This window comes from Engystomops pustulosus, chromosome 7, assembly GCF_040894005.1.
Source record: "Engystomops pustulosus chromosome 7, aEngPut4.maternal, whole genome shotgun sequence".
In the NCBI taxonomy this organism is placed as follows: domain Eukaryota; kingdom Metazoa; phylum Chordata; class Amphibia; order Anura; family Leptodactylidae; genus Engystomops; species Engystomops pustulosus.
In genome coordinates this window covers 145,954,465-145,978,525 of record NC_092417.1, presented here as the reverse complement: position 1 = coordinate 145,978,525, position 24,061 = coordinate 145,954,465, and the positions used below count along the sequence as shown (strand labels likewise).

Sequence of the window (24,061 nt, the reverse complement as noted above, 5' to 3'; positions counted from 1 at the left end):
CGTACCCATGAACCCTGCTGATCAGCATCAAAGGGCTACAGTGCTCCAACAAGCACCACTTTCCGGGGTTGAGGTGTAGTACCAGACACAGCCACAATTGTGTGAGCTGTGCAGTACCTGAAGAAACTTAAAGGGGTTGTCCGAGTTTAAAAAAAAAATAAAATATATGTGGCCGGGAGCAGGCTGCCTAAAATAATAAAGATGTACTTACCTCCCGGTGCCCTCCGGTATCCAGCGCTGCTGTTGCTCCGGTCCGGGCGCCATGTAAACAAACATGGCCGCCGGAGCAGCGCTGGACTCAGCTTCCGGCCGGCCGTGGCCGGGTACGCCTATCCGTCCCTATACACAGCATTGTGTATGGGGGCCGGAAGGTTGTCGGGTCGGGCCGGAACTGAGTCCAGCGCTGCTCCGGCGGCCATGTTTGTTTACATGGCGCCCGGACCGGAGCGACAGCAGCGCTGGATACGGGAGGGCACCGGGAGGTAAGTACAGCTTTATTGTTTTAGTCAGCCCGCTCCCGGCCACATATAGTTTTTTTTTAAAACTCGGACAACCCCTTTAAGGGGACACTGTCTATTTGGAAGTGCTGCAGCATTATTACCCATGCAGTAATAGCTAGAGTTAGGCCCTAACAGATGAAAAGTGGATTCCTTATACTCAGGGTAGAAGCAGTATAACATAGCTCCAATAAAAAAAAACACAGAACAAAGATATTGTTTGCATATGTAATTTTTTTTTTAATTTTTGCGCTTAAAAATTTACATTAAAGAATAGCACATTAAGAATCCAGCCTTTGTGTTTATTAGTACAACTTGTTCTAAGTGTATCAGTAATTTTACATTTATTTTCTAGAACACTACAACTAAATTCTTTGGAAGTGACCATAAAGGCTCAGATTATAAACAGTGCTAATCCTGATGACTTGCCGCGTCTAGGCCTCATTATTGTGGCCATTGGCTATTAGGTTATAGGTTGTTGGGTGTACAGAAGGAACTAACACAGCCACATCTGAGAACATCTGTGTATGTGTAAACCTTGCGTTGTCCATTGGCGCAAATAAGTTGGATGCTCTTCTGGCCTACTTCAAGCTCTGTGCAGCAAGAACATATGTGTTGCATACTCCTGGAAGCCGTAGAGAACCTGAGGAGGGAAAAAAATCGTCAACAAAATTCTTGAAAAGTAAAAAAAGTTAACAGTCGAGATCAGATCTAAATGCAATAATTTACCTGGTTTGCTAGCAAACTTGTCTTTAGACTAAAGTAAGGTTTATTTTTGTAACTTTTCTGTATTTGTTGGTAGAATTACTCTCTTAGTGACTTTGTAAGATAGCCATAGCCATAGACAAAGCTGATATATTTATATACGTCTCTTCAGCTCCTGAAGACAATTGGTCCAAGTGGCAACATACCAGAATTACGAGAAAGTTCAGACTTCGTAGCAATTTCAGTGCAGCATTTGTGCACCTGAATTGAAATCTACTGCATGTTTGGTGTAGTTTTTAGCTACAAACTGCTCCAGTTTTTGGCACAGGTTTTAGGAAATTTGTGTGGACCTTTCATCCTGGACTGGCCCATCTTTTCCCCCACCCTCAAACACACACTTTTTGAAAAAGAAGTGCACCTTAAGCAGAAGGGCCAAAAATTCTGCAGTGCGTGCCAATTGAGAGTTTTTCATGACTTGTATACCAAAAAAACTGGTTCACATACATCAGCCCCAATGACTCTTCTTCTAGTGGACCTCTCCCATTAAACAATGGCCAGCATGTAGTGGCACATTTGTAGAAATATATGGCTAGCCTGAACATACCTCAGTGATAACAGCTAGGATTTTTGAAGCTAAAAATTGAAAGTGGTTGTTTCAATGTGACTTATCCAAAGTGTAGAAATGACTTTGCACTTTTACAGTTTTTTAGCTGTTAGTTGTTCCCATTCATTTCAACGTGGCATTTTTTGTATAATAATTGATGATTACTTACACAGAAGTTCCCATGCAGGGACCTCCACAAAATGTCAGCTCTACAGTCGCTACACAATCATCTTGTTTCAGTTCAGTGATGTTTGTACGAACACCACAGTCTTCTGGAACCCTTGGGGGATTGGTGACTGATGTTCCAGGAGTAGCATTGCTATCAGTTGATCCACTTGATCCTGGAGTGCTTTGGTCTGATCCTGGGATAGCCGAAGAAAGATCCGATCTTGGAGAAAAGTTGCTTAAATCTGAACCTGGAATACCTGTAGTTAAGTCTAATCCTGGAATGACTGTAGTTAAGTCTGTTGAAAAAATAAAATACAGTTAAGCCTTTTAATTATGCAGATTTCTAAATACTGTATATGAATACAGTGGCGTGTATAGAAACTTTAGCCAAATTTCACATCCAGGACGGAAGCGTGTGATTTTTGTTCAAATGTACGTGTAAAAAATTATACCTTGTACTTGTCTTGGTTGGCATGTCCTGCAGCAACCATCTTCATCATATGTTATTGTGTTCTGAAATACAAAAATGATGTGTAAATGTTAAGCTGAAGTACAAAACAATAAGATTTTATTGTAATATAGCAGCTGTGGAAACTTAGACAATAATTTAAAAGCCTAAAATCCTTCTTGCAAGGTTTACTGTCTTGACTTTCCTGTTTTATTGAATACTTGTATTCCACCTAAAATAACAATGCTGGAGCATATTTCTTAAAGCTGCTCCATTGTGCTGTTATTATTTCTGTATAAATACTTTAAAAACTTTTACCATGCCTTGTACACCCAGCTTATAGTGCAGTTCTATGCTGGGAAGACCTAGCGTTATTTACCCGGTCCAGTCGCGATCCAGCGGTGGGTTCTCCAACGCTGATTCGGGTCCGGCTGGGATTCACTAAGGTAGTGCGCCCGATGTCCACTAGGTGCGCTGAATTCCGTCGGAGTTCGCTGAAGTTCACCAAGCTACGCTGGGTGCAGGTAAGCACTTTATTTTTTTAAATCCGTCTGTTTTTCCAAATCCGTCAGGTTTCCTTATGGCCATGCCCCCCGATTTCCGTTGCGTGCATGCCGGCGCCAATGCGCCACAATCCGAAAAATCCAAAAATCGCCGCAAATCGGAAATAATCGAGTAACGTGACAGAAAAACGCAAATCGGGTCCTTAGTAAATGACCCCCAGTGTACTCAGAGGCCGGAGTCTCTAATTATATCCGGGGCAGTGTGTGCTGGAGGAGGGAAATCTTTCTATTTTCCCCCAGATCCATTTTTTGCAATTCCTGAAAACGTTTAATATATATATATATATATATATATATATATATATATATATACACACACATATATATATATAGCTATGGTTAACCCACCAGGTCACATCTGCTGATGTCCAACTCCTGGCAAACCTTCTTCACTCTGGTTAGTATAGGCTGGCCATCTTCTTCATTACATTCATAGTAGCTGCATCTACTTTCAGTTGTACGGTACTTCTGTCCAACCTGATAAACAAATAACACTAGTTAAATATGCACATTACTATACAAAATTAGGTTACAGTTCAGGAAAAAAAAATCATTTAAAAAAATATATATTTAACAGTTATTATATTTGTATATATTATTGAATATATTTTATGTCTGGCCTTCACATATACAGAAGTAATATGGATCACAAATTTCACGATTTAAAGTTCCTTATTAAAAAAAAATGTAATACCCCATTGCTTATGTATAATAAATAGATCAATTGAAAGATAATTGATTCGGTAGTTACCTCAATAAAGACATCAGTGCTGTTACCTCCCTTCATAGAACATTGTTTGGCCACACATTCTCCGCAGCATTGTCCAGACCTTGTTCTGTATTCATAGCCCTAGAAGAAGAGACAATGTAATGGGTAACCCATAAAGAGATTTGGTATAAATTGTCAATAACTAAGTTTTATAGTAGTTGAAAATTAAAAACCCATAAAAATGCTCAGATAGTATACATTATTGTACAAGTAATGGCTAGTGTGAATGCATAGAGATTAGATGTAAGATAATAACAAATTTATAAACAGATCTAACAAGTAGACGAAAAGAAACCGGTACGTCTTGAGAAGGAGGAGGATTATTTTCATGTATTTAAGGGATTTACAAATTATACAATATGTGCCTGATCACTGGTGGATTAACCACTTGAAGTTACTTTTTTATCTACGGTGCTGGGACTGTTTCTTTGTTTTTGTAGAAATTAAAAGATAACATAGTCACCTAGCATGCTAGGTGCTAAATTTGACTTATTTCACAGAATATATACGGTAATCTAGATGTAATTATGTCGGTAAGTAAAACTAAGGTGGGTAACATAAAATGTCATAAAAACAATCAAAAACATAAAAAACACATTCTTACAGAAGTGCATGTAGTGTTGCAAACGATGGGGGCACATTTAATAGCATAGAATCCTGTGTGGTTGTCCATCTCATAGGAACATTCACATTTCTCGCATGGAGTTTTTGGCTGTGGAATGGTGGATCCTCTCTGAAGAAGACATAAAAGAAAGTCAACGCATTATCAGAAGTGTTGTAGTCTACATGCATTTATGATGAATGTGGTTCAACTTGCTTTAACTGATATATATATATATATATCCATGTTTTTTTCATTACATCACTTGCATATGTGGTAATATTTTGCCACCATAATTAGGTTCATTTTACAAATATGTATTGGCATATTCATTTACATATTCTGTACAAATGTTCCGGTAAAAAAATAAAGTTTTCAGTGTTTCAGTTTGCAAAAAAAAATAGTGACAGCCTTTAAAGCCTTGCCATTAAAATCTCTCAATTTAGACAATTCAGACTTTATTATAATTCTCAAATTTAAGAGCAAGAATAGAGCAGAAGCGGAATGAAATAAATAGGAGGTAAAATTGGATTCTCCCTGGACTGTATTTGTTTTACTATTTTGCTTTTATAATTGCATAAGTCTATGAACACTCAAATGCAACAAAAATAGGTAGATTACCTGATATACATCAGTTCCATATACACAGACGGAGTCAGGCACTAAAACACAGGAGACAAGGTTTGCAATTTATTATTAAAAAACATATGTAGATTTTGCAGTATAATGTGATTTGCGAGACTATTCTTTCTTTAAGTTTCTGCTAGAAACAAATTTACATGTTATCTTTTTTAGTCTGACTGTATCAAAGATAAGCCACACATTTTGATATCATATGTCTGATTTGTGTTGTATATTTTTTATGTTGTTTTGATTTTAAATTCTATTTTGTTTTGTAAATTAATGCAGAACAATGGTATGAATAAGTAAAAAGGAAAGAAGAACATTAAGTTATACTGAATTGTTGTATTTTTATTTTTACACTATGTCCCTCAAAGGTTAGAGTATACCTACAGTAACTTTATATTTACAGGTGAAAGCTGCTGTTCTACGGTGACAAATGTTTTGTCCAGCAGAAGCCTACTTACACGCCATAGACTCTATTCTTGGCACATAGTATGTTATATGGAGAAGCTGAGAAGACAGATGCAGTAAATATCACTTATGTATTCTCCTGCAGTGGGGTCCTGACATAACCCACATGGTAAATATACAATGCCACATGCTTTAAGAGACCCAATCTGCCTACCGTAAATCTAAATTTGGGGTCGGAACTTATTAAAAAGGAAATATAGTTGACATGCTATAATATGCAATTTAATGTAAATCACTCCACCATTCCTAAAGGTCTGAAAGGGTTGAATATTTGTTGCAGTAGGGATCAGTAATTTTGGCGAGGGATCAATTTTTAGCCATAAAAATTTCAGTAATGATGTGTGTATTTAATTAGGTGAATTTAAGCCGCTCTTATTTAAATGAAAAAATTGAAAAAGTAATATACATACCACACGTAATATTAACACAACAGGCACCAGGTGGCAGGAAAGAAACTACTTTGTAACCAGATCCACAAGTTGGCATCTGACATTCACATTCACCACAAGCTGTAAAACAAACAATGGGTTTACTCTTCATTTAAGCTTGGCGTAAAGAGAAATTATTCAAAACTTACAAAACATAGTATGAGTTTGCCGCCATTACTTGAAAGACAAACATGCTGTATACGGATCATTGCAAGCAAAGTTAAAGAGATTGGCCACTTTAAGTTTTCTGTAATGTTTGGGGGGAAGGATATTAGGTGACTTACCAACATACATCTATTATTAATTCTGCATCGCTTTCTTGATATGTAAAGTAAAGCCCCTGGTGCAGAAATGTCCTTGACCCCATCAGCCGCCATTCAATAAAATAGTCACAGATGGAGAGTCATGTGATCCTATAGCTGTCCATGACAACATGCTCTACCAACCTGTGCATGCTCGACTTTCCAGGACGTTACACAATCATACAGTCCTGGAAAGTAGAACACGCATAGGATTGTCATGGTGGCCTAGAATTCCACAGGTAGCCATTGGATGTGTGTAGCGATGTTGAGCGTTTAGATGGCGCTGGAACGACCCAATATAGAGATTTTCAGGATTTTTTAATATTATAAAATTAACAACAAAGTAATAAATAAATAAAAGTCTGTAAAAATAACAGTAAAGGTTCCGAACAATGTATTTCACGCTCGGGCTGAGCGCTTCTTCTGGTTCATAAATATACATAGGAATGAGATACTATTTAAATAGTTCTGGTTCATAAATATACATAGGAATGAGATACTATTTAAATAGTATCTCATTCCTAGTATCTCATTCCTATGTATATTTATGAACCAGAAGAAGCGCTCAGCCCGAGCGCTAAACGCATTTTTCGGAATCTTTACTGTTATTTTTATAGACTGTTATTTATTACTTTGTTGTTAATTTTATAATATTAAAAAATCCTGAAAAAATCACTATATTAGGTTGTCCCAGCACCATCTAAAAGCTCAACATCGCTACACACATCCAGTGGATACTTACCTACAAGATAGATCCCTGTCACCCTGGAGAAAGGATCGTATCTTGAGAGCGTGGCAGCACAGGAACGCCGTTACTGAGCAGTTATACTTCTATTTATCATCAGACTACAGGCAGTCCCCGGGTTACATACAAGATAGGGTCTGTAGGTTTGTTCTTAAGTTGAATTTGTATGTACGTCAGAACTGTATATTTTATAATTGTAACCCCAGCCAGAACTTTTTTGGTCTCTGTGACAATTGGATTTTAAAAATGTTGTGTTGTCATAAGAACCAGGATTAAAAATAAAGCTTCATTACAGACACCTGTGATAACTGTTACAGCTGTTTATTGTAGTCTAGGACTAAATTATCAATATCCGTGGTCCGTTTGTAACTAGGGGTCGTATGTAAGTCGAGTGTTCTTAAGTAGGGGACCGCCTGTATTGACAAAGGGTATTACACCATAGAAGCGCCCCTGTTTTCTTCTCCTACACTTTCAGACAGGTAGCCATTAATATTTATTTACATGTATTAATTGCCATTAATTTTTTTAACCTCAATTTTGCACAGCTTATGGTTAAATTGATGCAAAGACACAACTTTGACAACATAAAAGTTATGGCAAATTATATTTGTGACCAAACCCATACTAGTGTCAGTGTATTTATTACTGCAAATAGACTTGGGCAACATTTGCACTTATTAAGAAATACGACTGTACTTACTGCTGGCTGTGGTGGGCACAATGGATGTTGATACGTTTGTTGATGTACTACTTGACTCAGTTGTTGATGAGATGTTTGTGGATGTACTAGAAAGAGTTGACAGAGATGTGGATGTTGATCTCACTGAGTATGTTGTTGAAGATTCAGTGGTTGTAGATGTAGTTGAAAGTGTTGATCCAGTTGTCTCAGGGGTAGTTGAAATAGATATAGTAGTTGTAGGTGTTGATCCTGTTGTCTCTGGAGTCGTTGATGAAGAAGAAGTAGTTGTAAGTGTTGATTCTGTTGTCTCAGAGGTTGTTGATGTAGTAGTTGTAAGTGTTGATCCTGTTGTCTCTGGAGTTGTTGATGAAGATGCAGTAGTTGTACTTGTTGATCCTGTTGTCTCTGAGATGGTTGACGTGGATGAAGTAGTTGTATATGTTGATCCAGTTGTCTCAGAGGTTGTTGGTCCTCCAGTTGTGGTGGGGAAGCAATCCAGACTATATCTGTCCACAGTGCAAGCACTGCTACATTTTGCAGAATATCCACAGCCAATCTTATCAGTCGTTTCATAGATAGTTTCCCCTAAAAAAGGTTCAAGAATTATTAAACTTAAAACTGATAGAGAAATACAATTGAACATCTCTGAAAATTAAATAGCTATTGTTAAAAATGTACATTTTCAAAACTGTATAAACCCAATCCATTTGCTAATGTAAAATATCATATGTATTGAGATAAGCAAACACTGCACAGTAGTGCCAAGGAAAAAAGGAATCAGTCCCAAAATTCCAAAATGGTCCAAATATGTCCTTCTAAACTGCACCTTCAGGGAAATACAATCAAGCTCACAACTGGTACTAAGAAAGCAGAGATTTCTAGATTAATGGCATACAGTAGCTCATGGATAGTGTTTAGTTTTTGTCTTCAATCATCAATTGAAAATATTATCAAATCGTAACAAATAGGGGTATGAGCGAGGGGGGGGGGGGGGAGTATTTATCAAGCACTGGGGCATAGTTTGCCAGCTAATGATTCCTCCCCAAACCTTTGGTTGATCCAAATATAATAGGAGGATTTGGCCCTGCCTAGCGTGGAATTGCACTAACACCTACCTCTCTGGGGGGTATAAGTGGGGGGAGGTTGCAATTTGTGGCACTAGAAAAAGGCGATTTATAGCTTGTGAATCCCCCATACTATATTTTACCCCTATTCAAAAAATGTAAAATTTAATTTTTAATTTTTTTTTTTAAGTTTCATATTTGGTGAACTGAAAATTATATATAAAATAAAACTTAAATTAATATAAAGTGATAGAGAAATGAAGAGAAAACTATAAACATTCATACTTTTAAGGACAAACATCTAAATTTACTTACCAGGTGAAAAAAGTGACTTGTTCACTTGGCAGAAACAAGTTGGTGGTGTGCTGATTGTTGAGTAAGACAAAGATGTAGGTGATGTTGTCTGTGAATGAGTTGTGCTAGTTCCTGATGTTATCCTTGTGCTGGTTGAAGATGAAATACTTGTAGATAAAGGAGTAGTTGAAGAAGTATATGATGTTGATGATGTTGTAAATGATGTAGTAGATATGGGTGAAGTGGTTGTTCCAGAGGTTGATGTAATAGTATATAGGGAACTTGATGTGACAGTTGTTGATGTAGTTGATTGAGATGTTGAATATGTAATTGTTGAGGAGGTTGAGGATGACGACGGTGAAGTTGAGCTTGATGTGGTTGACCTAGAAGTAGTTGTTGTTTCACTTGTAGATGACTGTGTTGTCTTTGTTGACGTTGTAGATGGAGTTGAAGTGATTTTAGTTGTGGATGTAGTAGAAACAGAGGTAGATGAATATGGTGTTCTTGTTGTGGTAGCTGTTGTACTAGATGTGGATGCTGACTTTGTTGAAGTTGTAGGTGAGGTAGTCGATGGTCTGCTTGTTAAGGTTGTGGAAGTAATGACTGATGATGGGGTTGTCTTGGTTGTAGATAAAGTGGAACTACTTGTTGTTTTACTTGTTGTAGAAAGAGTATGTGGTGATGTAGTTGTTTTAGATGAGACTGAGGTGGTTGATGTTTCACTTGGTGTTGTTTCACCACATACTTTGGAACAGCACAGCACCCTTATCCTATAATAATCACATACTGGAGCATCAATTCCTCCCTGTTTGGCAAGTAAGCAAGCAATGCCAGTGTTTCTGTTACATTGTGATACTGCATTCTTCTCTTTGTTGCTCAAGCCTGGTCTTACATCACACTCAATCTGACTGGCCATCTGTGATGTTGAGCAGATTTCATAAGTGGCAATCTTTAATATTTCAGAGCTATCAATATCATCAGCGGTGAATACATTTGAAGGTACATCTTCCTCACTTGCAAATTCTTTGAAAACTTTGTTGACTATATCCTTTAAAAATCCTTTATTTCCTCCACTCACATTCTCATTAGATTCCTTTATTCTAGAGTCTCGGTTTTGTTCTTCTTCACTGGAAGAATCTTTGAAAAATTTCTTAATTAACTGATTGAAATATCCTTTCCCAGGCTTGCTGTCTTTTTGATTTGAATCTTTTCTTCCAGAGTTACGGGTTTGGTCTTCTTCACTAGAGGAGCCTTTGAAAATCTTTTTCAGAAGGTCATTGAAGTAACCTTTCTTGGATGTAATGGTTTTTTCTTTTGACTCTTTATTTCCAGAGTTAGTATCTTTTTCCTTATGTTGACTGTTTGAGGATTTCCCATTTTCCTCACTGGAATCACTTCCTGGTGAATTCTTTTCTCCTCCTTTAATAAATGTTGTTGGAGTATCTACCATCCAATCAGACCAATAGCATTTCATGGAATGTTCATATGCACAAGTTGTTGAAGAAGTAGTTGAAACACTGGTGGATGAATGAGTTGGTGGTGTTGTAGAAACTGTTGTATGTGGTGATGTAGTTGTTTTAGATGAGACTGAGGTGGTTGATGTTTCACTTGGTGTTGTTTCACCACATACTTTGGAACAGCACAGCACCCTTATCCTATAATATTCACATACTGGAGCATCAATTCCTCCCTGTTTGGCAAGTAAGCAAGCAATGCCAGTGTCCCTGTTACATTGTGATACTGCATTCTTCTCTTTGTTGCTCAAGCCTGGTCTTACATCACACTCAATCTGACTGGCCATCTGTGATGTTGAGCAGATTTCATAAGTGGCAATCTTTAATATTTCAGAGCTATCAATATCATCAGCGGTGAATACATTTGAAGGTACATCTTCCTCACTTGCAAATTCTTTGAAAACTTTGTTGACTATTTCATTTAAAAATCCTTTATTTCCTCCACTCACATTCTCATTAGATTCCTTTATTCTAGAGTCTCGGTTTTGTTCTTCTTCACTGGAAGAATCTTTGAAAAATTTCTTAATTAACTGGTTAAAATATCCTTTACCAGGCTTGCTGTCTTTTTGATTTGAATCTTTTCTTCCATAGTTACGGGTTTGGTCTTCTTCACTAGAGGAGCCTTTGAAAATCTTTTTCAGAAGTTCATTGAAGTAACCTTTCTTGGATGTAATGGTTTTTTCTTTTGACTCTTTATTTCCAGAGTTAGTATCTTTTTCCTTATTTTGACTGTTTGAGGATTTCCCATTTTCCTCACTGGAATCACTTCCTGATGGATTCTTTTCTCCTCCTTTAATAAATGTTGTTGGAGTATCTACCATCCAATCAGACCAATAGCATTTCATGGAATGTTCATATGCACAAGTTGTTGAAGAAGTAGTTGAAACACTGGTGGATGAATGAGTGGGTGGTGTTGTAGAAACTGTTGTTTCACTTGTTCTCTTTGTGGTAGAAACTGATGTAGATGACTGGGTTGTCCTCGTTGATGTTGTAGATGGAGTGGAAGTGGTTTTAGTTGTGGATGTAGTAGAAGCAGAGGAGGATGAATAAGGTGTTCTTGTTGTGGTCGCGGTCAATGTGGTAGAACCAGATGTCGGCGGTGTACGGCTTGTGGATGTAGTAGAAACAGAGGTAGATGAATATGGTGTTCTTGTTGAGGTAGTGGTTGATGTGGTTGAACTAGATGTGGGTGGTGTACCACTTGTGGATGTAGTAGAAGCAGAGGTAGATGTGGTTGTTGACCTTGTTGAAGTTGTTGGTGAGGTGGTTGGTGTTCTGCTTGTTGAGGTTGTAGTAGTGATGGTTGATGAGGGGGTTGTCTTGGTTGTAGTTGTAGATAAAGTTGAAGTAGTTTTACTTGTTGTAGAAAGAGTATGTGGTGATGTAGTTGTTTTAGATGAGACTGAGGTGGTTGATGTTTCACTTGGTGTTGTTTCACCACATACTTTGGAACAGCACAGCACCCTTATCCTATAATAATCACATACTGGAGCATCAATTCCTCCCTGTTTGGCAAGTAAGCAAGCAATGCCAGTGTCCCTGTTACATTGTGATACTGCATTCTTCTCTTTGTTGTTCAAGCCTGGCCTTACATCACACTCAATCTGACTGGCCATCTGTGATGTTGAGCAGATTTCATAAGTGGCAATCTTTAATATTTCAGAGCTATCAATATCATCAGCGGTGAATACATTTGAAGGTACATCTTCCTCACTTGCAAATTCTTTGAAAACTTTGTTGACTATATCCTTTAAAAATCCTTTATTTCCTCCACTCACATTCTCATTAGATTCCTTTATTCTAGAGTCTCGGTTTTGTTCTTCTTCACTGGAAGAATCTTTGAAAAATTTCTTAATTAACTGATTGAAATATCCTTTCCCAGGCTTGCTGTCTTTTTGATTTGAATCTTTTCTTCCAGAGTTACGGGTTTGGCCTTCTTCACTAGAGGAGCCTTTGAAAATCTTTTTCAGAAGGTCATTGAAGTAACCTTTCTTGGATGTAATAGTTTTTTCTTTTGACTCTTTATTTCCAGAGTTAGTATCTTTTTCCTTAGGTTGACTGTTGGAGGATTTCCCATTTTCCTCACTGGAATCACTTCCTGATGGATTCTTTTCTCCTCCTTTAATAAATGTTGTTGGAGTATCTACCATCCAATCAGACCAATAGCATTTCATGGAATGTTCATATGCACAAGTTGTTGAAGAAGTAGTTGAAACACTGGTGGATGAATGAGTGGGTGGTGTTGTAGAAACTGTTGTATGTGGTGATGTAGTTGTTTTAGATGAGACTGAGGTGGTGGATGTTTCACTTGGTGTTGTTTCACCACATACTTTGGAACAGCACAGCACCCTTATCCTATAATATTCACATACTGGAGCATCAATTCCTCCCTGTTTGGCAAGTAAGCAAGCAATGCCAGTGTTTCTGTTACATTGTGATACTGCATTCTTCTCTTTGTTGCTCAAGCCTGGTCTTACATCACACTCAATCTGACTGGCCATCTGTGATGTTGAACAGATTTCATAAGTGGCAATCTTTAATATTTCAGAGCTATCAATATCATCAGCGGTGAATACATTTGAAGGTACATCTTCCTCACTTGCAAATTCTTTGAAAACTTTGTTGACTATTTCATTTAAAAATCCTTTATTTCCTCCACTCACATTCTCATTAGATTCCTTTATTCTAGAGTCTCGGTTTTGTTCTTCTTCACTGGAAGAATCTTTGAAAAATTTCTTAATTAACTGGTTAAAATATCCTTTACCAGGCTTGCTGTCTTTTTGATTTGAATCTTTTCTTCCATAGTTACGGGTTTGGTCTTCTTCACTAGAGGAGCCTTTGAAAATCTTTTTCAGAAGGTCATTGAAGTAACCTTTCTTGGATGTAATGGTTTTTTCTTTTGACTCTTTATTTCCAGAGTTAGTATCTTTTTCCTTATTTTGACTGTTTGAGGATTTCCCATTTTCCTCACTGGAATCACTTCCTGATGGATTCTTTTCTCCTCCTTTAATAAATGTTGTTGGAGTATCTACCATCCAATCAGACCAATAGCATTTCATGGAATGTTCATATGCACAAGTTGTTGAAGAAGTAGTTGAAACACTGGTGGATGAATGAGTGGGTGGTGTTGTAGAAACTGTTGTTTCACTTGTTCTCTTTGTGGTAGAAACTGATGTAGATGACTGGGTTGTCCTCGTTGATGTTGTAGATGGAGTGGAAGTGGTTTTAGTTGTGGATGTAGTAGAAGCAGAGGAGGATGAATAAGGTGTTCTTGTTGTGGTCGCGGTCAATGTGGTAGAACCAGATGTCGGCGGTGTAGGGCTTGTGGATGTAGTAGAAACAGAGGTAGATGAATATGGTGTTCTTGTTGTGGTAGTGGTTGATGTGGTTGAACTAGATGTGGGTGGTGTACCACTTGTGGATGTAGTAGAAGCAGAGGTAGATGTGGTTGTTGACCTTGTTGAAGTTGTTGGTGAGGTGGTTGGTGTTCTGCTTGTTGAGGTTGTAGTAGTGATGGTTGATGAGGGGGTTGTCTTGGTTGTAGTTGTAGATAAAGTTGAAGTAGTTTTACTTGTTGTAGAAAGAGTATGTGGTGATGTAGTTGTTTTAGATGAGACTGAGGTGGTTGATGTTTCACTTGGTGTTGTTTCACCACATACTTTGGAACAGCACAGCACCCTTATCCTATAATAATCACATACTGGAGCATCAATTCCTCCCTGTTTGGCAAGTAAGCAAGCAATGCCAGTGTTTCTGTTACATTGTGATACTGCATTCTTCTCTTTGTTGCTCAAGCCTGGTCTTACATCACACTCAATCTGACTGGCCATCTGTGATGTTGAGCAGATTTCATAAGTGGCAATCTTTAATATTTCAGAGCTATCAATATCATCAGCGGTGAATACATTTGAAGGTACATCTTCCTCACTTGCAAATTCTTTGAAAACTTTGTTGACTATATCCTTTAAAAATCCTTTATTTCCTCCACTCACATTCTCATTAGATTCCTTTATTCTAGAGTCTCGGTTTTGTTCTTCTTCACTGGAAGAATCTTTGAAAAATTTCTTAATTAACTGGTTAAAATATCCTTTACCAGGCTTGCTGTCTTTTTGATTTGAATCTTTTCTTCCATAGTTACTGGTTTGGTCTTCTTCACTAGAGGAGCCTTTGAAAATCTTTTTCAGAAGTTCATTGAAGTAACCTTTCTTGGATGTAATGGTTTTTTCTTTTGACTCTTTATTTCCAGAGTTAGTATCTTTTTCCTTATTTTGACTGTTTGAGGATTTCCCATTTTCCTCACTGGAATCACTTCCTGATGGATTCTTTTCTCCTCCTTTAATAAATGTTGTTGGAGTATTTACCATCCAATCAGACCAATAGCATTTCATGGAATGTTCATATGCACAAGTTGTTGAAGAAGTAGTTGAAACACTGGTGGATGAATGAGTGGGTGGTGTTGTAGAAACTGTTGTTTCACTTGTTCTCTTTGTGGTAGAAACTGATGTAGATGACTGGGTTGTCCTCGTTGATGTTGTAGATGGAGTGGAGGTGGTTTTAGTTGTGGATGTAGTAGAAGCAGAGGAGGATGAATAAGGTGTTCTTGTTGTGGTCGCGGTCAATGTGGTAGAACCAGATGTCGGCGGTGTACGGCTTGTGGATGTAGTAGAAACAGAGGTAGATGAATATGGTGTTCTTGTTGTGGTAGTGGTTGATGTGGTTGAACTAGATGTGGGTGGTGTACCACTTGTGGATGTAGTAGAAGCAGAGGTAGATGTGGTTGTTGACCTTGTTGAAGTTGTTGGTGAGGTGGTTGGTGTTCTGCTTGTTGAGGTTGTAGTAGTGATGGTTGATGAGGGGGTTGTCTTGGTTGTAGTTGTAGATAAAGTTGAAGTAGTTTTACTTGTTGTAGAAAGAGTATGTGGTGATGTAGTTGTTTTAGATGAGACTGAGGTGGTTGATGTTTCACTTGGTGTTGTTTCACCACATACTTTGGAACAGCACAGCACCCTTATCCTATAATAATCACATACTGGAGCATCAATTCCTCCCTGTTTGGCAAGTAAGCAAGCAATGCCAGTGTCCCTGTTACATTGTGATACTGCATTCTTCTCTTTGTTGCTCAAGCCTGGCCTTACATCACACTCAATCTGACTGGCCATCTGTGATGTTGAGCAGATTTCATAAGTGGCAATCTTTAATATTTCAGAGCTATCAATATCATCAGCGGTGAATACATTTGAAGGTACATCTTCCTCACTTGCAAATTCTTTGAAAACTTTGTTGACTATATCCTTTAAAAATCCTTTATTTCCTCCACTCACATTCTCATTAGATTCCTTTATTCTAGAGTCTCGGTTTTGTTCTTCACTGGAAGAATCTTTGAAAAATTTCTTAATTAACTGATTGAAATATCCTTTCCCAGGCTTGCTGTCTTTTTGATTTGAATCTTTTCTTCCATAGTTACGGGTTTGGTCTTCTTCACTAGAGGAGCCTTTGAAAATCTTTTTCAGAAGGTCATTGAAGTAACCTTTCTTGGATGTAATAGTTTTTTCTTTTGACTCTTTATTTCCAGAGTTAGTATCTTTTTCCTTAGGTTGACTGTTGGAGGATTTCCCATTTTCCTCACTGGAATCACTTCCTGATGGATTCTTTTCTCCTCCATTAATAAGCGTTGCTGGAGTATCTACCATCCAATCAGACCAATAGCATTTCATGGAATGTTCATAAGCACAAGTTGTTGAAGAAGTAGTTGAAACACTGGTGGATGAATGAGTGGGTGGTGTTGTAGAAACTGTTGTATGTGGTGATGTAGTTGTTTTAGATGAGACTGAGGTGGTGGATGTTTCACTTGGTGTTGTTTCACCACATACTTTGGAACAGCACAGCACCCTTATCCTATAATATTCACATACTGGAGCATCAATTCCTCCCTGTTTGGCAAGTAAGCAAGCAATGCCAGTGTCCCTGTTACATTGTGATACTGCATTCTTCTCTTTGTTGCTCAAGCCTGGTCTTACATCACACTCAATCTGACTGGCCATCTGTGATGTTGAACAGATTTCATAAGTGGCCATCTTTAATATTTCAGAGCTATCAATATCATCAGTGGTGAATACATTTGAAGGTACATCTTCCTCACTTGCAAATTCTTTGAAAACTTTGTTGACTATTTCATTTAAAAATCCTTTATTTCCTCCACTCACATTCTCATTAGATTCCTTTATTCTAGAGTCTCGGTTTTGTTCTTCTTCACTGGAAGAATCTTTGAAAAATTTCTTAATTAACTGGTTAAAATATCCTTTACCAGTCTTGCTGTCTTTTTGATTTGAATCTTTTCTTCCATAGTTACGGGTTTGGTCTTCTTCACTAGAGGAGCCTTTGAAAATCTTTTTCAGAAGTTCATTGAAGTAACCTTTCTTGGATGTAATGGTTTTTTCTTTTGACTCTTTATTTCCAGAGTTAGTATCTTTTTCCTTATTTTGACTGTTTGAGGATTTCCCATTTTCCTCACTGGAATCACTTCCTGATGGATTCTTTTCTCCTCCTTTAATAAATGTTGTTGGAGTATCTACCATCCAATCAGACCAATAGCATTTCATGGAATGTTCATATGCACAAGTTGTTGAAGAAGTAGTTGAAACACTGGTGGATGAATGAGTGGGTGGTGTTGTAGAAACTGTTGTTTCACTTGTTCTCTTTGTGGTAGAAACTGATGTAGATGACTGGGTTGTCCTCGTTGATGTTGTAGATGGAGTGGAGGTGGTTTTAGTTGTGGATGTAGTAGAAGCAGAGGAGGATGAATAAGGTGTTCTTGTTGTGGTTGCAGTCAATGTGGTAGAACCAGATGTCGGCGGTGTAGGGCTTGTGGATGTAGTAGAAACAGAGGTAGATGAATATGGTGTTCTTGTTGTGGTAGTGGTTGATGTGGTTGAACTAGATGTGGGTGGTGTACCACTTGTGGATGTAGTAGAAGCAGAGGTAGATGTGGTTGTTGACCTTGTTGAAGTTGTTGGTGAGGTGGTTGGTGTTCTGCTTGTTGAGGTTGTAGTAGTGATGGTTGATGAGGGGGTTGTCTTGGTTGTAGTTGTAGATAAAGTTGAAGTAGTTTTACTTGTTGTAGAAAGAGTATGTGGTGATGTAGTTGTTTTAGATGAGACTGAGGTGGTTGTTGTTTCACTTGGTGTTGTTTCACCACATACTTTGGAACAGCACAGCACCCTTATCCTATAATAATCACATACTGGAGCATCAATTCCTCCCTGTTTGGCAAGTAAGCAAGCAATGCCAGTGTCCCTGTTACATTGTGATACTGCATTCTTCTCTTTGTTGTTCAAGCCTGGCCTTACATCACACTCAATCTGACTGGCCATCTGTGATGTTGAGCAGATTTCATAAGTGGCAATCTTTAATATTTCAGAGCTATCAATATCATCAGCGGTGAATACATTTGAAGGTACATCTTCCTCACTTGCAAATTCTTTGAAAACTTTGTTGACTATATCCTTTAAAAATCCTTTATTTCCTCCACTCACATTCTCATTAGATTCCTTTATTCTAGAGTCTCGGTTTTGTTCTTCTTCACTAGAAGAATCTTTAAAAAATTTCTTAATTAACTGGTTGAAATATCCTTTACCAGGCTTGGTGTCTTTTTGATTTGAATCTTTTCTTCCATAGTTGTGGGTTTGGTCTTCTTCACTAGAGGAGCCTTGGAAAATCTTTTTCAGAAGGTCATTGAAGTAACCTTTCTTGGATGTAATAGTTTTTTCTTTTGACTCTTTATTTCCAGAATTAGTATCTTTTTCCTTATTTTGACCGTTTGAGGATTTATTATTTTCCTCACTGGAATCACTTCCTGGTGAATTCTTTTCTCCTCCTTTAATTAATGTTATTGGAGTATCTACCATCCAATCAGACCAATAGCATTTCATGGAATGTTCATATGCACAAGTTGTTGAAGAAGTAGTTGAAACACTGGTGGATGAATGAGTTGGTGGTGTTGTAGAAACTGTTGTATGTGGTGATGTAGTTGTTTTAGAGGAGACTGAGGTGGTTGATGTTTCACTTGGTGTTGTTTCACCACATACTTTGGAACAGCACAGCACCCTTATCCTATAATAATCACATACTGGAGCATCAATTCCTCCCTGTTTGGCAAGTAAGCAAGCAATGCCAGTGTTTCTGTTACACTGTGATACTGCATTCTTCTCTTTGTTGTTCAAGCCTGGTCTTACATCACACTCAATCTGACTGGCCATCTGTGATGTTGAACAGATTTCATAAGTGGCAATCTTTAATATTTCAGAGCTATCAATATCATCAGCGGTGAATACATTTGAAGGTACATCTTCCTCACTTGCAAATTCTTTGAAAACTTTGTTGACTATTTCATTTAAAAATCCTTTATTTCCTCCACTCACATTCTCATTAGATTCCTTTATTCTAGAGTCTCGGTTTTGTTCTTCTTCACTGGAAGAACCTTTGAAAAATTTCTTGATTAACTCATTGAAATATCCTTTCCCAGGCTTGCTGTCTTTTTGATTTGAATCTTTTCTTCCAGAATTACTATTTAGGTCTTCCTCACTAGAGGAGCCTTTGAAAATCTTTTTCAGAAGGTCATTGAAGTAACCTTTCTTGGATGTAAAGGTTTTTTCTTTTGACTCTTTATTTCCAGAATTAGTATCTTTTTCCTTATGTTGACTGTTTGAGGATTTCCCATTTTCCTCACTGGAATCACTTCCTGGTGAATTCTTTTCTCCTCCTTTAATAAATGTTGTTGGAGTATCTACCATCCAATCAGACCAATAGCATTTCATGGAATGTTCATATGCACAAGTTGTTGAAGAAGTAGTTGAAACACTGGTGGATGAATGAGTGGGTGGTGTTGTAGAAACTGTTGTTTCACTTGTTCTCTTTGTGGTAGAAACTGATGTAGATGACTGTGTTGTCTTCGTTGATGTAGATGGAGTGGAAGTGGTTTTAGTTGTGGATGTAGTAGATGCAGAGGTAGATGAATATGGTGTTCTTGTTGTGGTAGCTGTCGATGTGGTAGAACCAGATGTAGGTGGTGTACCGCTTGTGGATGTAGTAGAAACAGAGGTAGATGAATATGGTGTTCTTGTTGTGGTAGTGGTTGATGTGGTTGAACTAGATGTGGGTGGTGTACCACTTGTGGTTGTAGTAGAAACAGAGGTAGATGAATAAGGTGTTCTTGTTGTGGAAGTGGTTGATGTGGTTGAACTTGATGTCGGCGGTGTACGGCTTGTGGATGTAGTAGAAACAGAGGTAGATGAATAAGGTGTTCTTGTTGTGGTAGTGGTTGATGTGGACGATTTAGATGTGGGTGTTGTACCGCTTGTGGATGTAGTAGAAACAGTGGTAGATGTGGGTGTTGACCTTGTTGAAGTTGTAGGTGAGGTGGTTGTTGTTCTGGTTGTGGAGGTTGTAGTAGTGATGGTTGATGATGGGGTTTTTTTGGTTGTAGATAATGTTGAAGTAGTTGTTTTACTTGTTGTAGAAAGTGTATGTGGTGATGTAGTTGTTTTAGAGGAGACTGAGGTGGTTGATGTTTCACTTGGTGTTGTTTCACCACATACTTTGGAACAGCACAGCACCCTTATCCTATAATATTCACATACTGGAGCATCAATTCCTCCCTGTTTGGCAAGTAAGCAAGCAATGCCAGTGTCTCTGTTACATTGTGATACTGCATTCTTCTCTTTGTTGCTCAAGCCTGGTCTTACATCACACTCAATCTGACTGGCCATCTGTGATGTTGAGCAGATTTCATAAGTGGCCATCTTTAATATTTCAGAGCTATCAATATCATCAGCGGTGAGTACATTTGAAGGTACATCTTCCTCACTTGCAAATTCTTTGAAAACTTTGTTGACTATTTCATTTAAAAATCCTTTATTTCCTCCACTCACATTCTCATTAGATTCCTTTATTCTAGAGTCTCGGTTTTGTTCTTCTTCACTGGAAGAATCTTTGAAAAATTTCTTGATTAACTGATTGAAATATCCTTTCCCAGGCTTGCTGTCTTTTTGATTTGAATCTTTTCTTCCAGAGTTACGGGTTTGGTCTTCTTCACTAGAGGAGCCTTTGAAAATCTTTTTCAGAAGGTCATTGAAGTAACCTTTCTTGGATGTAATGGTTTTTTCTTTTGACTCTTTATTTCCAGAGTTAGTATCTTTTTCCTTATTTTGACTGTTTGAGGATTTCCCATTTTCCTCACTGGAATCACTTCCTGATGGATTCTTTTCTCCTCCTTTAATAAATGTTGTTGGAGTATCTACCATCCAATCAGACCAATAGCATTTCATGGAATGTTCATATGCACAAGTTGTTGAAGAAGTAGTTGAAACACTGGTGGATGAATGAGTTGGTGGTGTTGTAGAAAGTGTTGTATGTGGTGATGTAGTTGTTTTCGATGAGACTGAGGTGGTTGATGTTTCACTTGGTGTTGTTTCACCACATACTTTGGAACAGCACAGCACCCTTATCCTATAATAATCACATACTGGAGCATCAATTCCTCCCTGTTTGGCAAGTAAGCAAGCAATCCCAGTGTCCCTGTTACATTGTGATACTGCATTCTTCTCTTTGTTGTTCAAGCCTGGTCTTACATCACACTCAATCTGACTGGCCATCTGTGATGTTGAACAGATTTCATAAGTGGCAATCTTTAATATTTCAGAGCTATCAATATCATCAGCGGTGAATACATTTGAAGGTACATCTTCCTCACTTGCAAATTCTTTGAAAACTTTGTTGACTATTTCATTTAAAAATCCTTTATTTCCTCCACTCACATTCTCATTAGATTCCTTTATTCTAGAGTCTCGGTTTTGTTCTTCTTCACTGGAAGAACCTTTGAAAAATTTCTTGATTAACTCATTGAAATATCCTTTCCCAGGCTTGCTGTCTTTTTGATTTGAATCTTTTCTTCCAGAATTACTATTTAGGTCTTCCTCACTAGAGGAGCCTTTGAAAATCTTTTTCAGAAGGTCATTGAAGTAACCTTTCTTGGATGTAAAGGTTTTTTCTTTTGACTCTTTATTTCCAGAGTTAGTATCTTTTTCCTTATTTTGACTGTTTGAGGATTTCCCATTTTCCTCACTGGAATCACTTCCTGGTGAATTCTTTTCTCCTCCTTTAATAAATGTTGTTGGAGTATCTACCATCCAATCAGACCAATAGCATTTCATGGAATGTTCATATGCACAAGTTGTTGAAGAAGTAGTTGAAACACTGGTGGATGAATGAGTGGGTGGTGTTGTAGAAACTGTTGTTTCACTTGTTGACATTGATGTGCTTGTACTTGTGAAATATGTTGAAAGAGTTGTGGGTGTTGATTCTGATGGAGTTGTGCTACAATGCGCTACTGGAGAACAACATTGTACTCTGATTTCGTAATTGTAACATATTTTTTGTGGCTGTTGGCTATTTAGGCAAATTAGACCTACTTTTTTGCTGCATGTCACCTGTTTATCTAAGTTCTTTAGTGGTTGATTAGGATAAGCCTTTGATCTGCATTCTACATTTTGAGGTGCATCACAAATTTTAAATCCCTTTTTCCTTATGTTTTCAAATGTTTCAAAATCTCCTTCGTCATTGCCATTGGAAGGGTTATGTACATCGAACCATTGTGACCAAGTACATCCTACATCTTCTGGAGTTACTGAACATACTAGAATAAAAAAGCAAGTAGAAAATGTTAGATGCTATCTTTCCACAGTGATCAAAACCTTTATCTGTGAATGTCCATTAATATATGAGGTATTACCATTATCATTATTTTATTATCATTATTTTATTATTATTATTTTGGTATTTAATTTCTTCAAAATTTTTTTTACAGATAATATATCTCTTATTTCTAATTTGTATAATTTTTTTAAGTACCGTACATGACTTCATAGATGAGAAAAAAAACTAGGTATACTAGTTTATAAGCTTCATTTGACAGTTTTAGGTATAGAGCCATTCAACTAAAGTAACAGTTGCATCAAACAATACTGTATTGGGAAGCAAGTTACCTGTAGCTGTTGTGCTGCTGACTGTACTCGTGGTGGTGGTTGTTCCAGTTGTTTGTGTTGTTGGTGTTGTTGATGGTGTGCCTGTTGTAGTGGAGAAGCTGAAAACAGTTGTTGGTGTAGTTGTAGAAGAAGTACAGTTGGTATTGGTTCCATTGACATATCCATTAATACAATATGCTATAATGCATCCCCCAATGCCATCGGTTGTATTGTAAATAAGTTCTGATGTCCTGTAGATCTTGCCGTCATATATACAGCATGCTGTAAGAAAGTAGGCAAAATGTTACTAAGTTGGCACATCCATATTTAAAACATGAGAAAAGATAGATTGTATCCGATACCAACTACAAAACTGGACCAACATGACCCATGAGAAAAACCTGAAGTGCTGTGCAAAATACAGTTTTAAGAAACAATTTGCCTTTGGATCATTAAATTCTTTGGTGCCCTGTCCTTTCTATAGTAAAGTATACAAAGTGAATATTCTAATAGCTTTTTCTTGCTTTGTGCATGAGCTTTCAATCTTCTGGAATATTGAATAATAATTGGAATCTGAAATAAGGGATGAGAACATTCTCTCTAGAATGATTTCCTAAAGTAAGATGTTAAAGTGTTTTCCCCACCAAACAAGTTAGACCCTATCCATAGGATAGGGCAGTGATGGCAAACCTTTAAGAGAGTGAGTGCCCAAAATGCAAACCAGAACCACTTATTTATTGCAAATTACCAACAGAGCAATTAAAGCATTAAATTAAAAAATCGTCTTGCTCCGTGCTATACCACAGCTTCAACGGTCCTGAGTACACCAATATCTTTGACAATATCTTTGACGGTGGGAAAATTCTGATTGCCATTGTAGCTTCCCTGAACAAGAAGAATTGTGGGGCCAAGAGGAGGAGCTTCAATGGCTCCAATGATAAACTGACCATGTCCACACCTTCTCTTCCTGCAGTCTCTTCACATCCTGGGCTACCTGGACCTGCAAGAGGATCCATCAAGTCCTGTCTTGTGAATTCTTTGCTGAGGTAACAGCCTGAGTGCCCACTAAAAGGGCACAGAGTGCCACCTCTGGCACCCGTGCCATAGGTTCGCCACCACTGGGATAGGGCCTAACTTGATGATCAGTGATAAGACCACTTCAGACTCCTACAGGTCACAAGACGGGGAGATTTATAATGATCTATGATCTATAAGGCCTTATTCTGTGTATAGGGCCTAACTTGTTTTGTGGTTTTTTTATGATTCCATAGCTGATAAATGTACTTACCTTCATAAGTGCACCTCCTTTTGCCAGTAGCAGCACATTTGCTGAAAAAGAAAAAAATGCAAACATCTATTTTATCTTCATTTTTGTGCAGACATAATTAAATCAAACCGAACTCCATAAGAACGCTTGCAAGCATTGCCCTACAAATCCCATAGGCTTGGATTAATTGTATTTATTGTCTTCCCCTGACATCTTGGTTTCAATCATCCAACCCCCTTTCCTATTATTATTATAATTATTATGACAGCAAGGATACTCTCAGAAGCTCTTATGCATATAA

General features: G+C 37.7%; 2 protein-coding genes across 2 annotated transcripts in view; both read right to left on the bottom strand.

Annotated features, from left to right (window-relative positions):
• Nucleotides 1–713: 713 nt before the first annotated feature.
• LOC140070983 (intestinal mucin-like protein) lies at nt 714–4,514 on the bottom strand. Its single transcript, XM_072118157.1, has 6 exons — nt 4,359–4,514; nt 3,737–3,835; nt 3,334–3,462; nt 2,427–2,487; nt 1,976–2,270; nt 714–1,140 (listed from the first exon to the last, which is right to left on the bottom strand). The coding sequence occupies exons 1-6, from the start codon at nt 4,425–4,427 to the stop codon at nt 966–968; spliced, it is 828 nt and encodes a 275-aa protein (XP_071974258.1). The 5' UTR covers nt 4,428–4,514; the 3' UTR covers nt 714–965.
• Nucleotides 4,515–4,922: 408 nt separating this feature from the next.
• Nucleotides 4,923–24,061, bottom strand: part of LOC140070233 (uncharacterized) — a 46,274-nt gene continuing 27,135 nt past the window's right edge. The window contains exons 37-42 of the mRNA XM_072116588.1: nt 23,782–23,822; nt 22,515–22,775; nt 8,984–22,165; nt 7,626–8,189; nt 5,861–5,959; nt 4,923–5,017 (exon numbers count right to left, since the gene is read on the bottom strand). Of these exons, the coding sequence (XP_071972689.1) occupies nt 4,923–5,017; nt 5,861–5,959; nt 7,626–8,189; nt 8,984–22,165; nt 22,515–22,775; nt 23,782–23,822 (14,242 nt within the window). The remainder of the gene's footprint in view (nt 5,018–5,860; nt 5,960–7,625; nt 8,190–8,983; nt 22,166–22,514; nt 22,776–23,781; nt 23,823–24,061) is intronic.

What these genes read in the sequence shown, in the direction of transcription:
- LOC140070983 (XM_072118157.1), bottom strand. Translation starts at nt 4,427, where the DNA reads ATGGACAACCACACAGGATTCTATGCTATTAAATGTGCCCCCATCGTT. An exon ending in GCACTGATGTCTTTATTGAG is followed by an intron (nt 3,463 to 3,736) that starts GTAACTACCGAA and finishes TTTGTTTATCAG; the next exon opens with GTTGGACAGAAGTACCGTAC. An exon ending in ACATCAGCAGATGTGACCTG is followed by an intron (nt 2,488 to 3,333) that starts GTGGGTTAACCA and finishes TTTGTATTTCAG; the next exon opens with AACACAATAACATATGATGA.